Source organism: Convolutriloba macropyga, unplaced genomic scaffold (assembly GCF_964194025.1).
Source record: "Convolutriloba macropyga unplaced genomic scaffold, txConMacr16.3 SCAFFOLD_2772, whole genome shotgun sequence".
NCBI lineage: Eukaryota > Metazoa > Xenacoelomorpha > Acoela > Convolutidae > Convolutriloba > Convolutriloba macropyga.
Genome location: NW_027453215.1, coordinates 5,703 through 32,109, shown reverse-complemented (window position 1 = coordinate 32,109; position 26,407 = coordinate 5,703). Strand labels below are relative to the sequence as shown.

The following is a 26,407-nucleotide window of genomic DNA, read 5'->3' as shown; positions in this document are numbered from 1 at the left end:
AATTTTTGAATTTTCATTAGCAATATGGGATACTGTACACTTAGAGTCTACGTGGGGCTTTCGAGGCTCTCGATGAACTACATAAATTAGTGCCCACGGGTTTCCTGTATGTTTATTCAGTTTCTTTTTGTCGAAACGTCAGACCACTCAAGAGAACAAATGATTACTTCTATAGTACAAAAACCACCCAGCAAAATTTTGAATGAAAAACGTATATTGCCACAAGTATTATCTCAAACTTTCTTCGAGAGCAATTAATCAAAAAATCGAGGTAAAGCGTTCTCTTCTATGAGCAATGAATACCTAATAAGACATAGGGCATCATCAAATTTTAGGTATTTTGCGACGTACCAGATTTTCTATTGACAAACGATGCTGTAATTTCCAACGTTTCACTCTCCCTTGCTGACATGTCCAACTCCACCGAAGAAATTGTTTCATCATTAGCCTGCACTCCGATCTCGCAAACGTCTTTCAACGCCTGAGGACCCAAAAATGCGATCTCAAAATGTCCGGAGACTAACTGATCGTCAATCAAAATTTGAATCAAAGCTGGCTCGGAAAAAAACCAGAAAAGTTTGGCTTCAATTGTCTTGTTTTTGGGGTTATAAATCGCACGATAGCTTCGGCTCCGTTCGGCTCCAACTATTTTCAGCTTCACTACGTCATGATCGGGTAAATTGCAATCGGAAATGATGAAATATTGGGTCGAGTCAGATCGGGCAATGCTCGGTGAAATTGGACCTCTGCAGAAGTTGGAAATATCTGTTGATTCTGAGAGGGTTTCTTTAATGAGAAAGAAAGGTGCTCTTCCATCGTCCGGGTTTTGATTGATTTCTACAGCCCACAGTCCAGGATGCCGTTCTTGGTCAAAGTTTGATAACGCCCATAAGTTCCGTACCTCAATGGTACCAGAAAAGGGTAATTCGTATATGTATCCTGAAAAATTTTAACAACCCTAGTCGAGCTTACACGCATGTCTTGTAAGATCTTGTAAGAATCTTGCAAGAGTCTTGTACCAAATTGTATAATCTTACAAGAGTCTTGCAAGATTCTTACAAGATCTTACAAGATGTCTTACAAGATAAGCGTGCAGATGCAAGATCTTACAAGATAAGCGTGTGGTTGTAAGATCTTTCAAGATAAGCGCTTTTTGCAAGATTCTTACAAGATCTTACAAGATAGGCGTGTAAGCTCGACTAGGGAAGTTTTCCTCAATTGGTCATTTTACTTAAAATAGTCCCAATGAACTTAAACCATCGGCAAACGGCTAAAAATCTAGCAATAACAGAAAACTCTTAGTTTCAAGGAAAATGAAATAATGCTTGAATAACTATTTTTCCGGTAAAATTTTTTGAGATGATAACGTTATAAATGAATTGGTTGAACATGACTTCTGTCCATGGCAGCTCAAGGCTAAAACCATGACTTTTTTATTGAGGACCTCAAATTGGGAATATTTTCAATATTGGTTTTGTCATGATTGGGATGTCTATAAGTTGTAATTTTTAAGAGAAAGAATCGTTTTTACTAATTGAATTATTTTGAATTATTTTCTTCAAACAATGCTTTCTGTTTTCGAACAGCGTGGGCGTTGATATTCAGCAAACGCTTGCTTTCTAATGTAGTTGTTTGAATTCTTTACAATTTTTATTGAGGCGCTGTCTTTTTACAGCTACATGGACCCCTTCTAGGGTTCGATAATAAGTTATTCCATAGTTTCTAATGCATGTGAGATGGTTTTCAGCATTCTAATATCACGGTTGTTAGAATTTTCTACGATCCAATTTTTTCCATTTTTTTTTTGAAAATTTATTAGTTTTTTAGTTTTTAAGCCCCAGCAGCCAAGAAACCTTCTCGAGGGTTTAATAATAGATTACTGTAAAGTTAAGGACATTGGAATGGTTTTTAATCAATATTACAAATTTTTGTCATTTTTGCTATAAAAATTTAAGTTTCTTGAAAAATTTCTGAAAACTATATTCCAATTTTGTTGATATTTCTGGGCCAGTGATTTTCTTAGGCGTAAAAACGGATTATAGGATAGAAGACAACGAAATTGTTCTGCAGATTTTAATATAACAAATTTTATAAATTTTCCAATAAGATTTGTAATTTTTCTGAGAATTTTGAAAATTTTTGTCATTTTCTGAGTCTATCGAGCCTCACGGGCCAATGAAACCCTTCTAGGCCTTACAGAGATGGGTTACTGGAGAGATCCGGGAGCAAAAAAAATTTTGAAGTTAATAGTTTTGTGGAATTCAAAAACATTCAGCAAATCTTGCAATATTGAACTTTTCTAAAAGTATTTGTCATTTTATGTGTTTCTCAATTTTTATTGGCCAGCGAACCTTTTCAGGGTTATCAATTTAGGCCTTCAGGGTAAAACCATCAAAAAACAAAGCAAGGATTAGTTTTCTTTTGTTTAATTTAGTTTTTCTAAGCTTCTTCTGGGACTGCTTGTCTTTTTGGCTGGTTTTGTCCTATTGATCCGCTGTAGCTGAAGACTATTCATTCAATTCTTTAGATTGTATTTCAGAACTTGTTTTTAAACAATTTTTGTCTATTTTTTTCTGTCTCTTGGGGTCAACGAAACCTTTTTATGGCTTGGCGATGGGCTGCTGAATAGGTTATAAAGATATTGAACTGGTTTTGAAAATATTGATATCACTAAATTTAGAGACCATTCATTTTATCTTGCCAATTTTTCTCAAGTTTTGTTAATTTTGTATTTTTTTACATTTTTGATATTAACGGGCTAATTAAACTTTTTGTGGAGAAGAACGGGTAACTCGACAGTTAGTAGGGACAAATATTTGGTCGTGAAGAAATTAGTATTCGGAATTTCAGCAACTTCTTAATAAAGTTTGCATTAATTTCAATTTTTTCAAGAAATTTTAGTCATTATTTAAATATTTTGACATTTCTGGGCAAATAAGACCTATTCAAGGCATTCATGTATTGTCATATGGCGGTCAATAAAATTCTTGGGACTTGCAACTGAGTCAATTGGTTTTTTCATGAGACATTGATTTCAATTTGCGGTTATTAGTACCACGAATATGAGCACTTTTCAAAAAAATCAGTTTTTTTGTTTTTTTCGAGTTTTTTCAAAAACAACTTGTGAGACGGGGAGACGGCTTTGAAGATATTTTGATTGAGGATGTTATCAAATTTGGAAATGAATTCAGTTTTCTATACCATTTTTCGAGATTTCGATATATCGTGGCGCTTGAAATATTTCTAGGGTTTGCAGACGTTGTACTCGATAGTTTCTAGAGAGACAAAAATTGTTCCGAAGTGATAAATGTCACAATTTAAAGCAACTTTATTTTAACTTTTGTTTTTTAAGGGTTCTAATTTTATAGTTTTCAATTTTTTATTTAACTTTAGTTTCCAATAAAACCTTTCAAGGAATGAAAAGATGTTATTGAATGGATTAGAAGCCAAACACCGTTTTCAAAACATGTGGTCGTGCTACTGAATGTAGTCTATGCAGTTTTGTTCCAGGATTTTAGCTTCACAATGGAATTGTTTTCAAAAATTTATTATCACCAATTTTAACAACTTTTAAATAAAATTTTTAACTTTTTGAAGTCTTTTTTAAAATAATTTTGTTTTGTTGAGTCTTTCTTGATTCATCAGACAAACATTCTTCTCAACGGTTTGATATTCTTTTACTGCATAGTTGATAGGAGCAATGGAATGATTTCCAATATTTCATTATCAAAAATTCTTGCAAATTTTGATAAAATTTGAAATTTTTTCAAGTTTTCTGAAAACTATTGTCATTTTCCAAGACAATATTGACTTGTCCTACTATGTTATTTTAGGATCTGATTGCTCAATTTAATAAATTTTGAAGTCAACTGGAGTTAAAATTTTGGTCACGCCGGAACAAGAAGTGGAGCGAAAAAACGAGTGGTTTTACGGCGTACATTTTCTCACTTAAATGTTAAAGCAGACTGTGAAAACCGTGTTTGAGCAAAAACTTGTTCTTTCACATGCCTCATTTAGACCTTGATTTTTACTTTTTTTGATTTCTCTATCTAATTTTTTTTTCCGAACAGTTTTATCAGTCCAATAATAGTTCGTTATTTCTCTAGTTTTTCTGCTTAGTGATTGGTAATTCTTTGAATTGTGCAGGACTTGTCCGGCTATATTTATAACTCTTGGAATAATTATTGCTATGTTTGCAATAATGGGCAATAAACTTTTAGTTTTTCGTCGTTTCCGTTTTATAATTGGATCTGTTTTTCCGTCTGTCAAAGAGTTTAGCTTGCACGAGTTTTCGGGTTACCCTATCCAGCGTTCACTTTTTAATTTTATCATAAAATGGATTCATATGTGACGCTTTGTTACACAAACTATGTAAAAATTTTGATTAACAATTAGCATTTCGTTGGTTTATCGCAGATCAGCAAAAGTTGCCGAGATCAGCGACAATGCTAATATCACCGACTAATATTGCCGTTCTTTCATCGCTGCCTTCGTCACGTCCCTTTATGCGCAATCTGGAGGCAATAGCAATGCGAAAATTGGCAACTTAATCCCCGAACCAAGGGAATAGATTAGAGTCGGCGACGAGATTAATGCATTATAGTCAATTACACTTGTCGTTAGATTACGCACACTTTAAAATGCAAAATCTACCGACCTATATACCAAAATTTGAGCGTGTCTGACTTATTCGCGCTGGCTTACTTTCCTGACCTTAGTACATGGGTGCGGAAAACAACGACATGCGACTATATATACTCACGGAAATGTGCTTTTTGCAACGAAATGAGTAATATTGATGTGAAAAAATTACAGGTGGAGCTATGTATAACCATACCGTTCCCGTCGGCAAGCCCCGATCTTGCAAATGATTCGCCCTGCCAAGGGTTCCAACCCCACTCAAGTTGGAAGAAGTCAAAAATAACAAAGCATCTCTTAACAGTATCAACAACACCGCACAAAATGGCCCCCTGAAAACTGTTAAATGCGTCAATCCGATGCGGAAACGCTCCCACTTTGTACCAAGTTACCACATAGCCCCACTCAGATGTAAAATTGGAGATCTTTTCACGAATCAATTCCTGGGCCAGAATTGTATCATTTGGGCCCATTTCTCGGTAGAAAATGTTGTTGGCTAAGTTGACATACTTTACTGTTTCTTTGCCAAAAACAAGCCTTGCAAGATAGTCGTCATAGTACACATCGAATATTGTTTTATTGAACGTTTTTTCTTCCCATTCGACTGTTTTTTGCCGAATTGTTTCGTCAAAAATGTAGTTATTTGTTAGAAACGTAATATTGAAAGTCTCCTCATCGTTTGTTAAAGAATAAAAGCAGGCTTTCTCATAAATATACCAATTATAGGGATAATTACACCTGAGATCAAAAAACTGATCAAGGGTGTGAACATCGCTAAACATGGGAACAATGAGGGGTGTAGAAGTACGGTCCATTTGACTCGGGCTAAATGAAATAAAAGGCCAGTCGAAAGAAATCACGCCGTTTGTGCAAACATACAGCCAAGAACGACTAAACTGGCCATAATAAAATTGGTAACTCAAAAATGTCCCCCACGAACAAGCATCGTCGTTTTTTGCGAGAAAGTTGTCTTCATGGTCAGGTCCAAAAGGAAACAAAAAAGGGTCTTCCAAATTGTGATTGGTGGAATATGTGATTCCAATTAACCAATTGCATAGCATAAAAATGAAAATTTTCATTGGAACAAAATTTTGCAATGATCGAAGAAATATAAAGGTTGATTTCCTGTTTTTTCGCTTCAAAATTTGAACACAACTGTGCTCAGCTTTCTGTTTTGTAACAGTACAGAGCAAATACTTTTCTTTGAACAATTCAATTCATAGTTCATACAACAATTGTTAATTACAGAACTGCTTTTGAACAGTTTTTGAAAAATTAACTTGTGCAAAACAATCAAATTAAGTGGTTTGTTTGGCAACAACATGACATGTACGTCGCAATATTAACTTCCCCTTTTTAACTTTTTAACTATTAATAGACTTATCATAATCTAATAATCAATTCAAACCAGCATTTCGACAAATTCTACCTGTTTTCTAACTGTTTTCTTGTGTTCTTCTCGCCCGGAACGAGTTTCAAGTGTTGATCAGTACTTCTCCAGTAAAATACACGTCTTGAATTCACAAATCGGTACTGATCCCGTCTTATCTCAAGTCTTAAGTTTTGTGATCAGATGTCAAGACTTGCTCAAGAGTTGTCAAGTCTAAGTCAAGTCTTGGCCAAGACTTGGCAAATCTTGAGTCCAGTCTTGGTCAAGTCTCGAAAAGTCTTAAGTAAAGTCTTTTCCAAAACGTAACATGCTTATTGAGCAGTTAGTAAGCACAGTAGAGTTTTAAGAAGAAGTTAATTATAATAATGAGTTTCAAAATTAGCAAAATTATCAAAACCTTTTTACGGGATATTTGTTAATGTCATAAAACTGTTCCTGAATTGAGCGCAAACCAGCTTAAAATGTCCCATATATTTATCCCCGAACCAAAAATGCCCTCAATGGTCAGAAAAAAGCTGCCATGACTGGTATCTTTGGGCGACATCGAATTTTTTTTCTTTCTATTTTAAGTTAACTTTGTGGAATTGCTTGCATTGTCTCGTTGCTCGTTGCGCACCATCGTCCCATAGTGCTTCTAATTGTCACGTCTTGGCCGCGACTTGCGCAAGACTTAAGACTTGATCTAAGACGTGCCAATTATGAAAAGTGACTTGATTAGAGCTCTAGCACGGTACTGATCCAGACTCGCAATTTCACTGAATCATTACATATTGAAACATGACGTTCAGTCCGGACAACTTCTTCCCAAATTCATACATACTCTCAAAAAGTTCAAAGCGTAAATATCAGTTGTTAAAATTTCTTTAACCCTCAAGGGAATATGTTTTTTGCTTTTTAGTTTTTCGTTCAAATGTCATGTCTTTGGCATATATAGCTAATATTTTTGCACAATTCACTTTGCGGTTTCAATTACTGCGTTTTTTAAGTATTGCAACGTAGAAATTTGGTGAGTAAAATATTGAAAAAAACAGAGCCAGAAGAGCAAGAAACTAGTTTTTCTCAGAGCCATCCGATGATTTTTTGAGTTAGGGAATGAGTAATTTACTATGTCACAAAAAACCCAGTTCAATAAACATTTGCACTCATTTTTCTACAAATCTGCATCAACTAACGCATATTTCAGTTTCCCGAAAAATATTCCAAATGACTGCAGATGGATTTCAGATAGAATTCGGAATCAAATTATCTTAAAAACCATAATGTAGTTCATAAACTCTTTTTCAATTTGTCTTTTTGATCTGTTGACCCTTGATCTGTTGACCCTGATGAACTACAGACTAAAAATATAATTGTCAAAAGTGTTTTCTTTTTTTTTCGCGAAAATGACGGCACAAACTACGATGAAAAGCTAAATATGTCACTTATCGGATATTTGTTGCGTTCATGTGGCTTTAATTTCAGGAACGGTAACATCAACCACTAATTTTTTGAAACGATGCTAACATTAGCTTCCAATGGGAGCTAACTTCTGATGTCAGATTTAGGATTAGTTATTTTGTATGAAGCTAAGTTCTGTTCTGTGAGTTCTTCTACTCCAATTACAGTTTAGTTTATCATCTTGGTAGAAAATCATTGTCATATGTAATATCGTATTTAGTTTAATTGCATCGTGATTGCAAATTGTACTTTGATTTTGACTTTTTATTCCTAATTTCAAGGTTTTCATGTTTAGAGACAGGATTCTGTCTGATCATATTGTGAACTAAGTTACTATTTCCGCTGTGTTGCGTGATCAGTTCGTGATCACAAAATTTTTGATATTGAACCATTTTGTAGTTAATTTTATTCTCAGTTCAGTTGTCAATTCAATTCTTAATCATATGCTTCTCAATTTAGTGCCTAAGAGCTAAACCGGTCGTTTGCGACAAAAACTCTAACAGCCATCTCAAAAAAAATTAAAGGACTAAGCCAACTATTCAGACGCGGTTCAAACTACTAGCAATTGTAGTGCACTCTCCTAACCTAGTTTATAATACCACACAATATGGCCCAGTCAGCAAAGGACCTATGCAAAACACCACTACACAGAAACGCCTTCTGGAAAAATCCCACAGTGACCTATTAAAAATGAAGGGAATCGTGTATTTGATAGAAAAACCCGCATTTCCTAGTGGTTAAAGAACCCATAAATGACATGAGGAAAGCAATTGAGGATTCCTTCGAAAGGACTAAGAATATCACTTACAGCAAATATAGGTTCTTCTCAACTAATCGACCAAAATGTGAATCAATTGAAAGCATCTTTGGACGACTAATAACACAAGCCAGGAATTGTACCTTAGGAGATGAGGAAGCTACTCTTAATCGCGATACTTTCACTCTAAACGGTTTCAATAAGGAAAAAGAAATTCTTAAGCAAAAAGCTCTGAAAATCGCAATAAACATGGAAATGAGTGCACAAAAACAACAAAAGCTAAAACGAAAATGGAGTATTAGTCAATCCATTGAAAAAGTTAGCAATAACCAAAGCAACAATCGCATCTCAAGTTTTTACCAACAATGACAAATTTTCAATCGTATTGCAATTGCTTTCAATCAGAATCATATTACAAGTCAGGTCTACTGTTGTGGTCAACGTTGAAATAACATCCACATATTAAATTGCTCAACAAGAAAGTGAAAATATTATGGAAGTTTATATCATTTTGCAATATGTGTAGAAAGCCAAAAAACAACAAAATTAATTGTTACCAATACAACAAACAAATACAAGCAAAAAAGCACTACTCCAGAGAGACAATGATGACGGGTCAGTTAACTGTCTAAGCATTTACAGAGAATTGTACAACCAGGTATACGACTCAACGCACGAGAGTGATTCAGATGATAAATACATTACATCAATTTCAGGCAAAAGGGCAACCAAATTAGAACTCCTCAATGGGAAACGTCTACTCCAACTCAATGATGGATTATGATAGTGAAAGCAGTTTTACTAACAAAAATCGTGCAAAACAATACCTATAGACACTTCTACTGCACAATGAATCACTATGTCAGATTAAAATAAACGTTTTCTAACCAGCCCATAAGAGATGATGGTGAAGTGAGAACAGGTGTAAAATAAAATGATCACTAGTGTTGGCGACACAATGGAACAGAAGCATGAGCCATCAGACCAACAAAAATGAAATCAAAACTATATAGTTGAAATTGTTTAAAATCTCAAAAATGACATAAACTGAAAATTTTAAAAGTTGGGACTATAAAGTTGTCCACCACCGTTTTGAAGGGGAAACTTAAGCAACCAACGATCTTAGCACTTGGTTAGGGAAAATTCTACGCAACCCATAGACCCAATGGACGCTTTTTCATCAGACCCACAATTGTGGCTATTAACACGTTTTTGCTGCAAATATGTCTTATTTAGAGATAAATTTTTATCATTTTAATAAAGTGAGCTCGTGAATTCTTACTTGTTCGTGCACGGTTGGGTTCCATATTAAAACATCAATTGCTATGTAATATTCGTCCGTGATTATGTTAAGAAAGGCAAACATTTGAGCAACTTTTCAAACAGATTGTAAATGTTGACCTATATCGTTTTACTTGACTAAACAATCAGAAACGAGTTAGGATAAAGCTATAGTTAAAATGTACTTTATTTTTTACGTTAACGCGTTTAAATAGATAATGAAGTTGTATTGTATTTAGAACCTTAAAAAATTGTTACCGAGATTGGTTGCTTTTCAAATTTTCAATAATTCGATTCTTGATCGTTTTTAGTCTCTGTCAAGTTTAAGTTGCTATATTGCGAAATTAACAAGGTTTTCTAATTTAATTGAGCATACCTATAAGACTTTAGCAACATTAATAACACTGACTGAAGCCTTACAACCCTCAGTGCAAGACTGGATATAGTATATTAGCTAGGATACTTTTAACCTCAATCGAATCAAATCAAAGTTTAAAGATACAGTCCTTTAATACAACCGAGAGACAAGAATATTTGTTTAGACAAGAATTTTAATCAATCGAAATAGGTCGAGAATGAAGCCGGCGTAACGCTCGAGAGACAGATTGTGACATTTCGGTTCTGCCGAGACTTGCGAGCAGACGCAACAACTGTACATGCAAAGATGCAACCCTAACAGTGGTGGTTGATGGCCACAAGGTTATAATAGAACGGGATCTCTTTGATAATCTTGGACTTGCAATCGTACAACAACAATCAACAGAGAGTAAATCATTTAGCAAAGTACATATTAGTTCAACAAGCGCCATTAAACAGGCAATGGCGTCAAAACTTCCAAAACTGGTTTCTGGAATCGAATAGCCTAAGACACATATTGTTACATAGACATTTTTCAACAATTTTTTTTTATAAAACGCATTTTGTAAATTACAACTACATAAAAAACTGCTATACATTGCAACTTTAATATTAATTGTAGAGAAAAAAAAGGAACCTATAGAATTGAAACCGAATTTTATGGACTAACAAACATGGCCGCAGAATTCCAGAGAGCAATGGACCACACTCTCAAGAGTCTCCAAAACAATTTTTTGTGTTTGTATATTTATGTTTTGTGGATGATATAATAGTCGTGATTTCAAGATCAAAATTATAAAATCTCAATTATGTTGTCAAATTTTTAAGAAACCAGACGATGATAATTTATGCATTACTTTATAGAAATGTCATTTCGCCATTTCAAACATTGATTGGCTCGTACTCAATTTCACTCAAATTGGGATCTCGCCACATGAAACTAAAACTGCAGCTATCTTTCCCCCTCCAAAGACTCTCAAAACGTAACGACCATTTCTTGGATCTATCCAATATATTATTAAATTCGTAACCTTTGTCATCAGCTGAGACAATTAGTGAAAAAATTCTTAGAAATTTGTCTGGACCGAAGAACACTCAAAACATATTAATGCTTAAAAGGAAAAAATTGCAAAGAGCACATAAAACTATTATTGTAATCCACAACTAGATGTCATTATACAAGTAATGCATCAAGATCAAGACTTGGAGCAGCATGGGAAAATAACACAACAATGGTTGGGAACCAATCGCATTTGCGTCTCTTTTCTCAAATAATATTGAAGAACGTTATAGTTTTAGCATATTAGAATTATTAGGAATTTTGTGGTTCATTGAATACTTTATTTATTGTTTTTACAGTAATGACTTTACAGTCAATGCAGATCATCGTGCGCTGTTATCTATTCTAAGTTAACCTAGATCTAACAAATCCTACAACAACAGACTTTCACGCTGGATTAATCGACTTCTCCCGTATATTTTGTCAAGGGATCATATGCCGGGAAAAATTGGGTTGAGTCAGTTACACTTCCCGGCAATCCATTCGCAAAAGCAAAACACATTTCCACATGTGATGGGCATTTTGTAGTTACAACTATCGCAAATTTTCAACAAACATTTGAAGAAAAAGTCAAATTGGAACTATCAGTTTTTAGAAAGATAAATATTAATTTAAACAGCAATCTACATCAAAAAGTTTAGATAAAGATGTTGCAACGCAAAAATAATCTCATAATAATAACAAAACACTATTTATTAAAAAGTCAGAAGCAACTTTTATACAAAGAGAAAACATTCAATGCCAATCGCACTGCAAATAACCCATTTTTTTAATCAATTCCTAACCAGCCATTTGCGCCGCAATAGCCAATAACACCTCACATAAATAATTTCCTTTCAGTACTCAATCCATTTAAGAATAAGTTATATTCCATAGTCAAACTGAGTGCAATATACCAAAAAAGTCAGACGGTAAAGAATGCGAACAATTCAGCCCAATAAACATCAGATTTAACAACAAATCATTGAATCTCAAGCGAATTCCTCAATTACGTGGGTAAAAAGCATAACAAACAATAAATGCAAAAAAACTAACTACTCTCGCTTTTGCAAATAACTTAAAAAGCGATAACCACTCAGTAAAAAAATCTTTGTTTAAATTTAAAATGCCATGAGGACAACCAAGAAAAAATGCAACAGCCAATTGAGCCTTAGTAACTTTTAATCTTGAAGTCAATTCAGACATTTCTCCAAAAAATACTGCCTTAGGCACAAAGAAAACATCTACTAAGACATATTCAGCCAGCAAAATCTAGAAGAGGCTGTGTATCAGAGAATAAAAGAAAGAATCATTAAGGTTTTCAGCAAGAAATCATTGGGAATTCAGCAAGAAATCATTTTCAGCAAGAAATCATTGCGAGATTGTGTCACCAGAAAGTACGAGCAGGAGCTGAAGGAAGTCAGCCCATATGTCCATTCCTTATCGAGTGACATGAGAGTAAAAACAGTTGTCCGTGAATCGACGAACGCATTGCTTTCCCGAAGGCAATAGAAAAAGCAGAGCTGGAGGATATCAATTCCAATCACTCAGGCAGCTTTGTAACGAGTTCCCTTGCTCGACATTGTTGATAGCCATATAGTTATCGGGGTATATTGCCAAAGGCAAGTGAGTACAAAGCTTGCGTCAATAGTGATAAGATTTTGAAACCAGTGTTTCCGCTGTGCAAATGATCACCATTAACTAATGTTATGGACCAAATGAAAAATTCAAGTAAATTTTGGTGGTCTTCTTCTAAATGCAAAGGGAGTAAACCAACACTTTTAATTGCAATTGATAGATATTCTAAATACCCTAATGCTCAATTATTTAGTGACGCATGCAGTTCAAGTTTCACCCAGTTTATATATATATAGTTTTATTTATATATATATATATATATATATATATATATATATATATATATACATATACATATATATATATATATATATAACACCACAAAGATCCAAAATTTGTTCCACCAGACCAAATGATCTCAGACATGGAAACGACAATCATCATGCAGGAAAAAACACCTGGATAAAATTTTTAATCTTCTATACATGCAATTACTTGAAACCGCCTAAAAACTAAACCGAATACTATTTTATTTCCGAATTTTATTTCTGTTTGAGGGGCACTTCGGCAGAAAACGTAACCCGACCTTATCTAATATTTTAGCGAAACCAGTGAGTATGCATCCTATTTATACAAAATATTTCACTATTACTTGGAAGAAAATAAGATACACGGACTATCGTAACATACGTACAAATAGTGAGCTGATACACACATGTACAGCAATTTTGAAATACAGAACGCAAGAAACTTCTGGTTTGATCCGAAGGCGTATCAAACCCAATTCTGCGAAGAGAAAAAAGAATTCAAGTGAAACTCGCCCCATAAACATTCGCTAACAGACGACAAAAACGTAATTGAGATGGACTCTATGGGGTGCCCAGGCAGTACGGTAGGAAAGATCAGTCCAACCGCAAGAGTCGTAAAGAAAACAATTAAAGCAGAAGTTCGCGTTTGCAGTTTAGACGTTTCCAAATTTGGAACATAGGAACAATGCACTACGTCATTGGCCAAAAATGCAGATATAAGCCCTCCCAAACTTGACGAAAAAAATTTTAGAACAAAATAAGCTAATCGCAAACACATTTACCATATAAAAACTCTAGAAATAAGAAGAACAGAAAACAGACTATTATTGTCTTTCCACAGGAGGGGTTGCTTCTCAACACTGCTGGTGTTCTTAGAATGCAATATGGAATTTTGCTTTTAAGTAGCGTTATCTTACTGGTAACATGTTTCATGGCAATTTAAACTTGCACTCGCCTTCGTAGTTCACAAAAAAGAAAGGTGTCAATTGTAACAGTTGCTCTCCCACGTAAGACAAGGTCCCTACTTACCACGCAACTTGTTTCAGTAATCTCAAATCAGTCACGATCTTACTTTTTGAATTGATTTTATGAAAAGTAGTATAAGCTACTTTATAAAATAACGCTGCTTTACTTGTTACTCAATTAATAAAAACAAATATATGTATGGCTTTGCTGTTCAATGATTTGAAAAAATTCCACTTTGAAACAATGGAGTTTTTGTTTAAATATATATTCCGCAATCATTTTTTCAAAATTTGTTTTTCCGATGATCAATAACAAATTTGGCTTGTATTTGATCAATATAATTTTTTTGTTTCTCGTAGCAATGAATGATTGAAGTGAGACAACTATCTGTATCTACTTCATTGTCTCCGTATATGTGAACCGCTCTAACAGCTAGATACGTAATCAGAAACCACAATCATTTCCCATTTTTTGTACAATCATTACAATGGAGGGCCCAAATATCGCCGGATGTTGCTGAATCTTCGAACTGTTATTCGAGAAAATATACAGTAACTGATGCTATCATTTGCTATCTGCTTTCTCCATCTGTAGCCCACTCTGTTTATCGTAAGATGTATGTCACGCTTAGGATCACTGTTGCTGAGCAATTTTTCTACACTCTGTGCTTTCGTATTGGTGTTATCTGCGTGATAACTCCCAATGGCTTTGACTCCAATTTTAGTCGTCTTTTGCCGTTTTTTGTTTTTTAATGCTGTTTTTGTCTTCAAAAAATTGTTTCTATATTAGTAAACTGCAAACGAAAGTTGCTGCTCTTTCTATTTTTTCAAAGCCCACTATACTGATTGCCAGTTTATGTTTGCTCAATGCTGGCTGTCTCTTTGTACTCACTAGCTGCTTCAGTTTGTTAAATTGTTTTCTTCTCTTCAATCTTTGATTTAAATTTTGATGCGAGTATCTTCTTTCATCTTAGGCAAACATTTGTTTCACTTGCTCAAGACAATTTTTTCTGGTTGTTTATTCTAGACTTAACTAGTGTGCATTTCATTTGTCCTCATTTTGTCAAAGTTGATTGCGTTAGTGGCAATGTCCACTAAGCTATTAACACTATGGGAAGCTTTTAACTAAAAATATATTTTTTCCATAATCTCAGCTACTTGATTGGCTCAGAAAGAGTATTTGATTCTGATGAAAGCTCTGTATCCCCTTAAAGACTGCAGTCAATTCTTACTAAAAATTTTAATTATGCAAATGTATTTCATGTTGAAGTAGTGCACAGCTGAAAGCATTCAGTATTATTTCTGTCTCTGTTGGTTTTTGATAACAATGACAGGTAATTTTAATTTTTTGCTCCCATTTACGTTGTTATAAAGAACAGCCGAACCCTTTTCTATGTTGATTTTTTCTAAAGTTTATTGCAGTTTTTTGTGTAATGAATGTTCAAATTTTAAGTACTTGCCCGGGTCACCCAGAACTCTGAAGGTAATGTCATCCAAATATCTTTTGAACAAATTTTGTCTTTAACCTGCCCCTCTGTATGTTGATTTTTGCAATACGTACAAATCTAAACATCATCCTGCATGTTAACGCATTCCTCACTTGTTATTTTTGGCATTTTACAAGAAACCAGTTTTTGCATGAATCACATTCTACTTCTTTTCTTCGGAAAGTCACTCTTTAGTTGCAGTTTTTGCCATTCCCGTTATGATCAGATTTTGAGATTTTTTCAGTGATCTCTGGTTTTTGCAGGGATGCCTCGAACGATTTTATCCAGACGTTTGCTAGTATTACAGACAGTGATGCAAACATAACTAGAGCTTCTGAATGTTCATACCAGATGTCGTTGCATTTAAATTGAATATTTTTCAACGCTAACTTTAATAAACTTTTCATTGTGGATCTTTGGTACTTGGGGTCTCTGGAGATAGGTTGTTCTCTGAAAGCAATTTTTCTAGCTTCTGGAGGTGACATGTTCTTGTTGTACGTCAAGAGGTACTATCTTCTCACTTTCCTCAAGAGCAAGTGATTCTAAGGCCTTTCTGGCCTCTTGAGTGTTGGTTTCAACGTTTGCGTCCGCGAGTTTTTGAAAAAACGTTGCCAGGAATCTGTTCAAGATTTCATAACTGCTACCAGGTATCAAAGAAACAGCTTGGAGAGTTGTTTTTCTTTTGTGTATCTTTGCTAAGCCATAAAACCTCGTTGATTGTGAATCAGTTCAATTGAGGTTTTTATAAGTTATAAATTGATCAGGCTGTTATTTATCTGTTTTTCAATTTTGATTAACTTTTCTTATTTTGCTCCCTTGATTTTTTGGAATTGATTAGAGTTTACCACATCTTTAGGTTTTTCGTTAATTTGCTCATAACAGAGAAACTGCAGCCTTTTATCTAACGGTACGGCCAGCAAACCCTTGGCTTTTAGTTAATCATACTTTTTTCACAACTATTTCCATTGAAGTTTTGCGTAGATTTTTTGAATACCATTTTGCGGACGCCTCAATTTCACAAAACTTTTCAAACTCCGTGTTCCTTCCCTTCTATTCTCGCTTAGTTAACGTACAAATTTGTCAATGTTCGTCAATGTTTCTTTAGGTTAGATGAGAAAGAACAATGGAGATAGAGGTCCTTTCAACATTTCAAATACATTGCGAACTCCACAATCAACTGTCTGCATTTAAAACGTTTCGTTTCCTGTAGTTTGCAAATTGTCTGGAATAAGTATTCATGCAAATTACAAGATAAAACTCTGTTGAATTATATCCTATCAAAAATACTAATAATCATATGAGATATTCCACCTCTTTGAGTCTGTCTAAGTCTGAGTCTGCTATCACATCTATTATGTTTATGAGTAGCAGTCACCCCAGGCCGAGGTGTCAACGCAAAAAAACGCAAAATTATGTAAGATTGGCGTTGAATGCGTAGAATTTATGTAAGATCTACGCTTAAGCGTAGATCTTACTTAAATTCAACGCATTCAACGCTAATCTTACATAATTTTGCGTTGAATTTTGGCGTAGATCTTACATATTTAGCGTTGAATTTTAGCGTAGATCTTACATGTTTAGCGTTGAATTTAGCGTAGATCTTACATAAATTCAACGCATTCAACGCTAATCTTACATAATTTTGCGTTGAATTTTGGCGTAGATCTTACATATTTAGCGTTGAATTTTAGCGTAGATCTTACATGTTTAGCGTTGAATTTAGCGTAGATCTTACATAAATTCAACGCATTCAACGCTAATCTTACATAATTTTGCGTTGAATTTTGGCGTAGATCTTACATATTTAGCGTTGAATTTTAGCGTAGATCTTACATATTCAGCGTTGAATTTAGCGTAGATCTTACTTAAATTCAACGCATTCAACGCCAATCTTATATTTTTTGCGTTGAAATTTGGCGTAGATCTTACATATTTAGCGTTGAATTTTAGCGTAGATCTTACATTTTTAGCGTTGAATTTAGCGTAGATCTTAAATAATTTTGCGTTGAATTTTGGCGTAGACCTTACATATTTAGCGTTGAATTTTAGCGTAGATCTTACATAATTTCAACGCATTCAACGCCAATCTTACATATTTTGGGTTGAAATTTTGCGTAGATCTTACATATTTAGCGTTGAATTTTAGCGTAGATCTTACATATTTAGCGTTGAATTTAGCGTAGATCTTACATAAATTCAACGCATTCAACGCCAAGCTTATATATTTTGCGTTGAAAATTGGCGTAGATCTTACATTTTTAGCGTTGTAAGATCTAGGGTTAGGAAAAATATGTAAGATCTAGGCTAAATTCAACGAAATATATGCAAGTTCTACGCTTAATTCAATGCAATATATGTAAGATCTACGCTAAAATCAACGCAAAATATGTAAGATCTACGCTAATTTCAACGCAAAATATGTAAGATCTACGCTTTATAAGGATTGCGGCTCTTAAGGAAACCAAGGTACGGTGGCGCAATGGTAGAAGAGGCGACAAGTAAACAGGAGGTCAGTGGTTCGAGTCCCATACCCAGAGTTCTACGCGTTGATTTTTTGTAAGATCAACGCTAAATTCAACGCAAAATTATGTAAGATCTACGCTAAATTCAACGCTAATTATGTAAGATCTACGCTAAATTCTACGCTAAATATGTAAGATCAACGCTAAATTCAACGCAAAAATATGTAAGATCTACGCTAAATTCAACGCTAATTATGTAAGATCTACGCTAAATTCTACGCTAAATATGTAAGATCTACGCTAAATTCAACGCTAAATATGTAAGATCAGCGGCAAATAGCGTTGACAAGTTGGAAAATTCACCGCCATTTCTTACATAAATTTGCGTTGAATGCGTTGAATTTTTGTCTTTAAATTCAACGCATTCAACGCAAAATTATGTAAGAAAATTGCGGTGAATTTTCCGACTTGTCAACGCTAGTTGCCGCTGATCTTACATATTTTTGGCCAAATTCCTCGGCCCGGGAAGGTGTCAATTGTAACAGTTGCTCTCCCACGTAAGACAAGGTCCCTACTGACCACGCAACTTGTTTCAGTAATCTCAATTCAGTCACGATCTTACTTTTTGAATTGATTTTATGAAAAGTAGTATAAGCTACTTTATAAAATAACGCTGCTTTACTTGTTACTCAATTAATAAAAACAAATATACGTATGGCTTTACTGTTCAATGATTTGAAAAAATTCCACTTTGAAACAATGAAGTTTTTGTTTAAATATATATTCCGCAATCATTTTTTCAAAATTTGTTTTTCCGATGATCAATAACAAATTTGGCTTGTATTTGATCAATATAATTTTTTTGTTTCTCGTAGCAATGAATGATTGAAGTGAGACAACTATCTGCATCTACTTCATTGTCTCCGTATATGTGAACCGCTCTAACAGCTAGATACGTAATCAGAAACCACAATCATTTCCCATTTTTTTGTACAATCATTACAATGGAGGGCCCAAATATCGCCGGATGTTGCTGAATCTTTGAACTGTTATTCGAGAAAATATACAGTAACTGATGCTATCATCTGCTATCTGCTTTCTCCATCTGTAGCCCACTCTGTTTATCGTAAGATGTATGTCACGCTTAGGATCACTGTTACTGAGCAATTTTTCTACACTCTCAGTGCTTTCGTATTGGTGTTATCTGCGTGATAACTCCCAATGGCTTTGACTCCAATTTTAGTCGTCTTTTGCCGTTTTTTGTTTTTTAATGCTGTTTTTGTCTTCAAAAAATTGTTTCTATATTAGTAAACTGCAAACGAAAGTTGCTGCTCTTTCTATTTTTTCAAAGCCCACTATACTGATTGCCAGTTTATGTTTGCTCAATGCTGGCTGTCTCTTTGTACTCACTAGCTGCTTCAATTTGTTACATTGTTTTCTTCTCTTCAATCTTTGATTTAAATTTTGATGCGAGTATCTTCTTTCATCTTAGGCAAACATTTGTTTCACTTGCTCAAGACAATTTTTTCTGGTTGTTTATTCTAGACTTAACTAGTGTGCATTTCATTTGTCCTCATTTTGTCAAAGTTGATTGCGTTAGTGGCAATGTCCACTAAGCTATTAACACTATGGGAAGCTTTTAACTAAAAATATATTTTTTCCATAATCTCAGCTACTTGATTGGCTCAGAAAGAGTATTTGATTCTGATGAAAGCTCTGTATCCCCTTAAAGACTGCAGTCAATTCTTACTAAAAATTTTAATTATGCAAATGTATTTCATGTTGAAGTAGTGCACAGCTGAAAACATTCAGTATTATTTCTGTCTCTGTTGGTTTTTGATAACAATGACAGGTAATTTTAATTTTTTGCTCCCATTTACGTTGTTATAAAGAACAGCCGAACCCTTTTCTATGTTGATTTTTTCTAAAGTTTATTGCAGTTTTTTGTGTAATGAATGTTCAAATTTTAAGTACTTGCCCGGGTCACCCAGAACTCTGAAGGTAATGTCATCCAAATATCTTTTGAACAAATTTTGTCTTTAACCTGCCCCTCTGTATGTTGATTTTTGCAATACGTACAAATCTAAACATCATCCTGCATGTTAACGCATTCCTCACTTGTTATTTTTGGCATTTTACAAGAAACCAGTTTTTGCATGAATCACATTCTACTTCTTTTCTTCGGAAAGTCACTCTTTAGTTGCAGTTTTTGCCATTCCCGTTATGATCAGATTTTGAGATTTTTTCAGTGATCTCTGGTTTTTGCAGGGATGCCTCGAACGATTTTATCCAGACGTTTGCTAGTATTACAGACAGTGATGCAAACATAACTAGAGCTTCTGAATGTTCATACCAGATGTCGTTGCATTTAAATTGAATATTCTTCAACGCTAACTTTAATAAACTTTTCATTGTGGATCTTTGGTACTTGGGGTCTCTGGAGATAGGTTGTTCTCTGAAAGCAATTTTTCTAGCTTCTGGAGGTGACATGTTCTTGTTGTACGTCAAGAGGTACTATCTTCTCACTTTCCTCAAGAGCAAGTGATTCTAAGGCCTTTCTGGCCTCTTGAGTGTTGGTTTCAACGTTTGCGTCCGCGAGTTTTTGAAAAAACGTTGCCAGGAATCTGTTCAAGATTTCATAACTGCTACCAGGTATCAAAGAAACAGCTTGGAGAGTTGTTTTTCTTTTGTGAATCTTTGCTAAGCCATAAAACCTCGTTGATTGTGAATCAGTTCAATTGAGGTTTTTATAAGTTATAAATTGATCAGGCTGTTATTTATCTGTTTTTCAATTTTGATTAACTTTTCTTATTTTGCTCCCTTGATTTTTTGGAATTGATTAGTATTTACCACATCTTTAGGTTTTTCGTTAATTTGCTCATAACAGAGAAACTGCAGCCTTTTATCTAACGGTACGGCCAGCAAACCCTTGGCTTTTAGTTAATCATACTTTTTTCACAACTATTTCCATTGAAGTTTTGCGTAGATTTTTTGAATACCATTTTGCGGACGCCTCAATTTCACAAAACTTTTCAAACTCCGTGTTCCTTCCCTTCTATTCTCGCTTAGTTAACGTACAAGTTTGTCAATGTTCGCGAGAAACCGCACCACATTAAACTTGTCTCTCAAAGGGAGTTTAGGTCCCAACGATAGGACGTCAAGTTTAAGCTTTGGAAGTTCGCCACCATGCAGTATCAAAAAGTTACTGTGGGAGCCATTCCGCAGCGGTCTCTGGTGTCCCTCTGACAGAAGATTTTTAAATTTTCCATTACGTCTATTCTGAACCATTGTGGTTTGATTCCTTATTTCACGCCTATTGCTGCCAATAACAGATGGTATCAGTTCTGGTCTCAATTTGTCCCTATACGTGCTCCTACCTCTTTCGAGTTTTTCCTTGAAAAAGAGACGGCCTTTTTCAGCATGGTTATATCCACATTTCAGGAGTTTAAATTGAGAAGTGTGCAATGCTTGTTAAGAAAAAAACTTCATTTTTAGGAGTGCGAAACATCAAAAAATTCGGAATGATATTAGTGTTATTGCATTTATTAAAATTTCGGTTCAATATTTACAGCTAGTGACCTTATTTAGGGTTTCCAAGTAATCAAGGTAGAGTCTGTAACAGTTTGATTTTTGTCTTCAAAATACATCTGAGGCCAGTTTTTGGCAACAACAAGCGCATATCTCGAAGAAGCTCAGGGACAGGGGGCAGTGAAACCCGATTATTCAGGAGCTCCTCCTCAGTCTGTGTCTGTTGAACCTTCCTTGCCTGGGCTCTAGATTTGCTCTGCCTTTTGTCCCTTTCCTAAGCAGCCCTCTTTAATTGATGTGTTTGCGTAAGACTGTCTTCATGGTCCTGATGCAGCACGCAATAATTTTGGGGCTGCGTCTTCCTTTTCCTTCTCCAAATAAGATGCTTCGTTACGCTTAGCATCAGTACCCTAGACTTTCGCAGCTCCTGATAAATATTTTCTGTGCCAATCTGTCGGCAGTAAAAAATAGCACTGAAGCGGTCTTTTTTCGTTCTCAGGAATGTTACCAACAGCGGCAGACTTCAGGGTTGCTAGTTGTTTGACTTGTGACTTGAGATCGCGTTTCTATCACCTTTTTGTTATTTAGTTTTTTTGATTACCTTATTTTACCATGATTTTAATTTCCTCATAATGCAAAGCTGATATTGGGCTAAATAAACCAGAGTTTCTGCATTTTTTCGTGTTGTTTTCTCAAATTGAAATGACGTAACATCAAGAAATTGCCATCAAAAATGTTTTTGCCGTTAAAGCCAGTCTAAGATAATCTCGATTGAATTGAGAGAGTCGCTGCGTGAAGTTGTTAGACTAATAAAGGAATGCTTTACGTAGGAGCAATGTCTTTCCCAGGTCACTTATTATCCGTCATGCAACCTCTAATTGATTTGCCTTCGATCAAGCTCTTGAAAAGAACAAAACTTGCTGGACCAAAAATCAATTTCCAGAGGTATGGTCTTCAAAAATAGTGAACCAGACTCTAGAAAAGATAATAAGTGGCGGTAAAGACCAATTAAGAACAACACCAAAAGAGCACCAAAAAAGCAAGACTAAATCTATTGATAAGCCAACTGTTTTTCTACAATACAGAGGCAACCTTACTCCAAACTTTGCAAGCAAACTGAAGAAACTATGCGAATTGCAAGTAGTTTTTACAACGCGGAAATTAAGATCGTGCCTCCCCACCCTGAAATCATCTTTCGATAGAGACCTGAAATCCCACGTGGTATATGAGATTAAAGGTAATGGATGCAGATCCATCTATGTTGGGCAAAGAAGCCGGCATGTTACCACAAGGATAACAGAACATCAAAAGAAGGATTCACAGGTGGGTCAACATCTGGTTGAATGTCGTGGCGCCACGAATGACATTGAATGGAAAATTCTGGACGCCTGTCGGACAGTAGAAAAACTAAAGATTATCGAAGCTATATATATCAGCAAGCTGAAGCCGGCACTAAACACACGCGATGAATAAAGGGGGAGGGAACTCACGCTAAAATATTAGTTCAAATCATAATTTTGACTAGATGAGAATACATAGGGCAAAAAACATTTTGTGCATGACAAAACGAAATTTGCAAAGCCTCCACAAGAGGGATACTTATGGTTAGAGCAAATTCGGAATAACCCTAAAAATACAAGAACATGGGCAAAATCGAAAAATCCGGAATGGGAATGTTTTTAAATAAATTGATAACAGATGTAAATATGAGTTGTAAATAGGCTAAATATTGTATATAGGGAAAAATTTTCGATTGATTTTGTAGAATAGTTCCTAGAATTGTTTTAATTGTCGTCGCAGACAAATGTAAATACATATTCATTTTATCTTTTAACAATTTGTAAAACAGTTTTAACCTGACGATGAACGTAAAGTTCGAAAACGTTTGTTTTAAATATTGGAAGTAATTTAAATTTGACAAATTGGTTTCCTTTACATTATCCTGTTATGTTTTTTAATTCGCTGTTCCTTTTGACCAGGTTTCACATAGGTCTTGATTTTCCCGTTTTAATTATTTCGTTCATTGTTTCAACTGAAAGGATTTTAAATGCTTTCATGGATTCACTTAACTCAATGTGGTGGATACTGTCGAAGTCAAAATATCAAAAAAGAAGAGATAAACAGACAAAAACAGGTTATTAAGTCATTGAGAATTAGGTTATCAAAGAAATTAAAAGCCAATTAGTCTAATTCTAAATTTAAAAACGAACGTTTCCACTTCAACTAGAATTGACTAGCAGCTATAACTCCAAGTCCAACAGTTAAGCTGGGTATTTGTATTGGTGATGGCGGGCAGTCACGATGTATTTTCTGTCGAGGTTGTCTTTTTAGATTATTATGAAAAAGGCACGAAAACTAGACCGGAAAACAGTAATTGAGAAGTTTCGTTATCTGCATCATTTGCTTGCTTGTATGAAATGCGGTGTCTGGGGCTCAGAAAACTTTGTTAGCGGAAATTGCGATCACTTTCAATGTGGGCGGTGCCTTAAAGATCTGGGAAATCATTTCAAAGTTAAATGCGGCATCCGGTATCCGTACGAGAGCTCAAACGAATGCTCAAAGTTTTTTGGACATGGTAGCGTGAAACCTGAAACTTTCATCAATGAGAAATATGCTGAAACCATTGCTTTAATGGAACGATATGGTATTAGCTTTGAAGAAATTATTTCTCCACAGTCTTCGCCTAATATCAACGCCTCTTTGCAGAAAAGTAAGACAAATGAGGTAGTACCTGAGAAGTCTAATAGTGAAATAGACAAAAACGCAGATGAAGAGGAAGAGTTATTGTCTAGCATGGGGCAGCCGAAAATCTTTGAAGTATCAAGTCAGGATCTTGATATTTCTGACGAGGGTGAAAACAGAGACAGCAATGAAAATGCAAAGGAAAAAAGTATGTCAGTATTTGAGCTGAATGACTCTTTCTCAGCTCCAACCGGGAAAGAGAAACATAATAATACTCGAGCCAAAATCACTAACCGCAGCGTAATGGAGACACGAAAGTCAGCTCCAGTTGCTGGATTTGATTTCTTCCAAAACTTCAAGACAAAGCAAAGCGCCAGAGCTAGATGCTCGAAAGACCGGAAGGAAAGGTGTTTACTATTCTAATTCAATCTCCGCAAAATTTTCTGTTTGGCTAATACAAGATTAAAATGATGCATGTTAGATTGCTGTGCTTTGTAAATTTCCTATCAGATCGTTTCTGTTTGAAAATAGTAAAGTCCTGAATATTGGAAAGATGGTATTACTTATTATTTTCTCTTGTCTTCGCCTAAGTTAAATTTGCTTGTCTTCGGGAAAATTAGGCGTGTCAATGAAATGTTTGATTTTTAAGTCAAGCAATATTCGGAAATGTATCGTTTTGAATTTTTTTTCATGTTTATGTTTTTGTCTTGTTTTTACCTTGAAGAGGGTGAATTTTTTGCATTTAAAAAATGATGACCATCTTATAAAAATATGCGAAAAATCTTTTTAACAAATTGTTTCTGAAATTATTCTTTAAATAATAAAAGATTTAGGATTACTAATCCAAGGGTTCTCATAAAGCCCCCAACTTAATGTTCATTGTATTTCATTTCTGAGTTTCTTTAAGTCTCTGCAGTTATTGTGGCCACACAAAATCCTCCAAGCGCATGAGTCTGATTTATTGTACTTTATTTTGAAGAAACGTTTGTAAAGTTCCAATATTTGGGTTTTGCGAGGTCAAATAGAATATCATTTTAAAATAATCAGAGATGTGTTTGCAAACCTGATGGATGACGTTTGCCACGATGTACAGATAGAGCCAAAACTTCAGTCGCTCGATGGAGAAATCTTCTCGAGTAATTCCACCACCACTGATGATGACGCTGATGTTACCAACAGCGGCAGACTGCAGGGTTGCTAGTTGTTTGACTTGTGACTTGAGATCGCGTTTCTATCACCTTTTTGTTATTTAGTTTTTTTGATTACCTTATTTTACCATAATTTTAATTTCCTCATAATGCAAAGCTGATATTGGGCTAAATAAACCAAAGTTTCTGCATTTTTCGTGTTGTTTTCTCAAATTGAAATGACGTAACATCGAGAAATTGCCATCAAAAATGTTTTTGCCGTTAAAGCCAGTCTAAGATAATCTCGATTGAATTGAGAGAGTCGCTGCGTGAAGTTGTTAGACTAATAAAGGAATGCTTTACGTAGGAGCAATGTCTTTCCCAGGTCACTTATTATCCGTCATGCAACCTCTAATTGGTTTGCCTTCGATCAAGCTCTTGAAAAGAACAAAACTTGCTGGACCAAAAATCAATTTCCAGAGGTATGGTCTTCAAAAATAGTGAACCAGACTCTAGAAAAGATAATAAGTGGCGGTAAAGACCAATTAAGAACAACACCAAAAGAGCACCAAAAAAGCAAGACTAAATCTATTGATAAGCCAACAGTTTTTCTACAATACAGAGGCAACCTTACTCAAAACATTGCAAGCAAACTGAAGAAACTATGCGAATTGCAAGTAGTTTTTACAACGCGGAAATTAAGATCGTGCCTCCCCACCCTGAAATCATCTTCGATAGAGACCTGAAATCCCACGTGGTATATGAGATTAAAGGTAATGGATGCAGATCCATCTATGTTGGGCAAAGAAGCCGGCATGTTACCACAAGGATAACAGAACATCAAAAGAAGGATTCACAGGTGGGTCAACATCTGGTTGAATGTCGTGGCGCCACGAATGACATTGAATGGAAAATTCTGGACGCCTGTCGGACAGTAGAAAAACTAAAGATTATCGAAGCTATATATATCAGCAAGCTGAAGCCGGCACTAAACACACGCGATGAATAAAGGGGGAGGGAACTCACGCTAAAATATTAGTTCAAATCATAATTTTGACTAGATGAGAATACATAGGGCAAAAAACATTTTGTGCATGACAAAACGAAATTTGCAAAGCCTCCACAAGAGGGATACTTATGGTTAGAGCAAATTCGGAATAACCCTAAAAATACAAGAACATGGGCAAAATCGAAAAATCCGGAATGGGAATGTTTTTAAATAAATTGATAACAGATGTAAATATGAGTTGTAAATAGGCTAAATATTGTATATAGGGAAAAATTTTCGATTGATTTTGTAGAATAGTTCCTAGAATTGTTTTAATTGTCGTCGCAGACAAATGTAAATACATATTCATTTTATCTTTTAAC

The 26,407-nt window shown here is 34.9% G+C and overlaps 1 protein-coding gene across 1 annotated transcript; it reads right to left on the bottom strand.

The window, feature by feature from the left end:
• Positions 1-351: 351 nt before the first annotated feature.
• Positions 352-5,111, bottom strand: LOC142358134 (uncharacterized; the record flags this gene model as incomplete). Its single annotated transcript, XM_075409595.1, has 3 exons — positions 4,838-5,111; positions 1,232-1,270; positions 352-939 (listed from the first exon to the last, which is right to left on the bottom strand). Coding segments are annotated over exons 1-3 (901 nt in total), but the record flags the coding sequence as incomplete, so codon positions are not given.
• Positions 5,112-26,407: the final 21,296 nt, after the last annotated feature.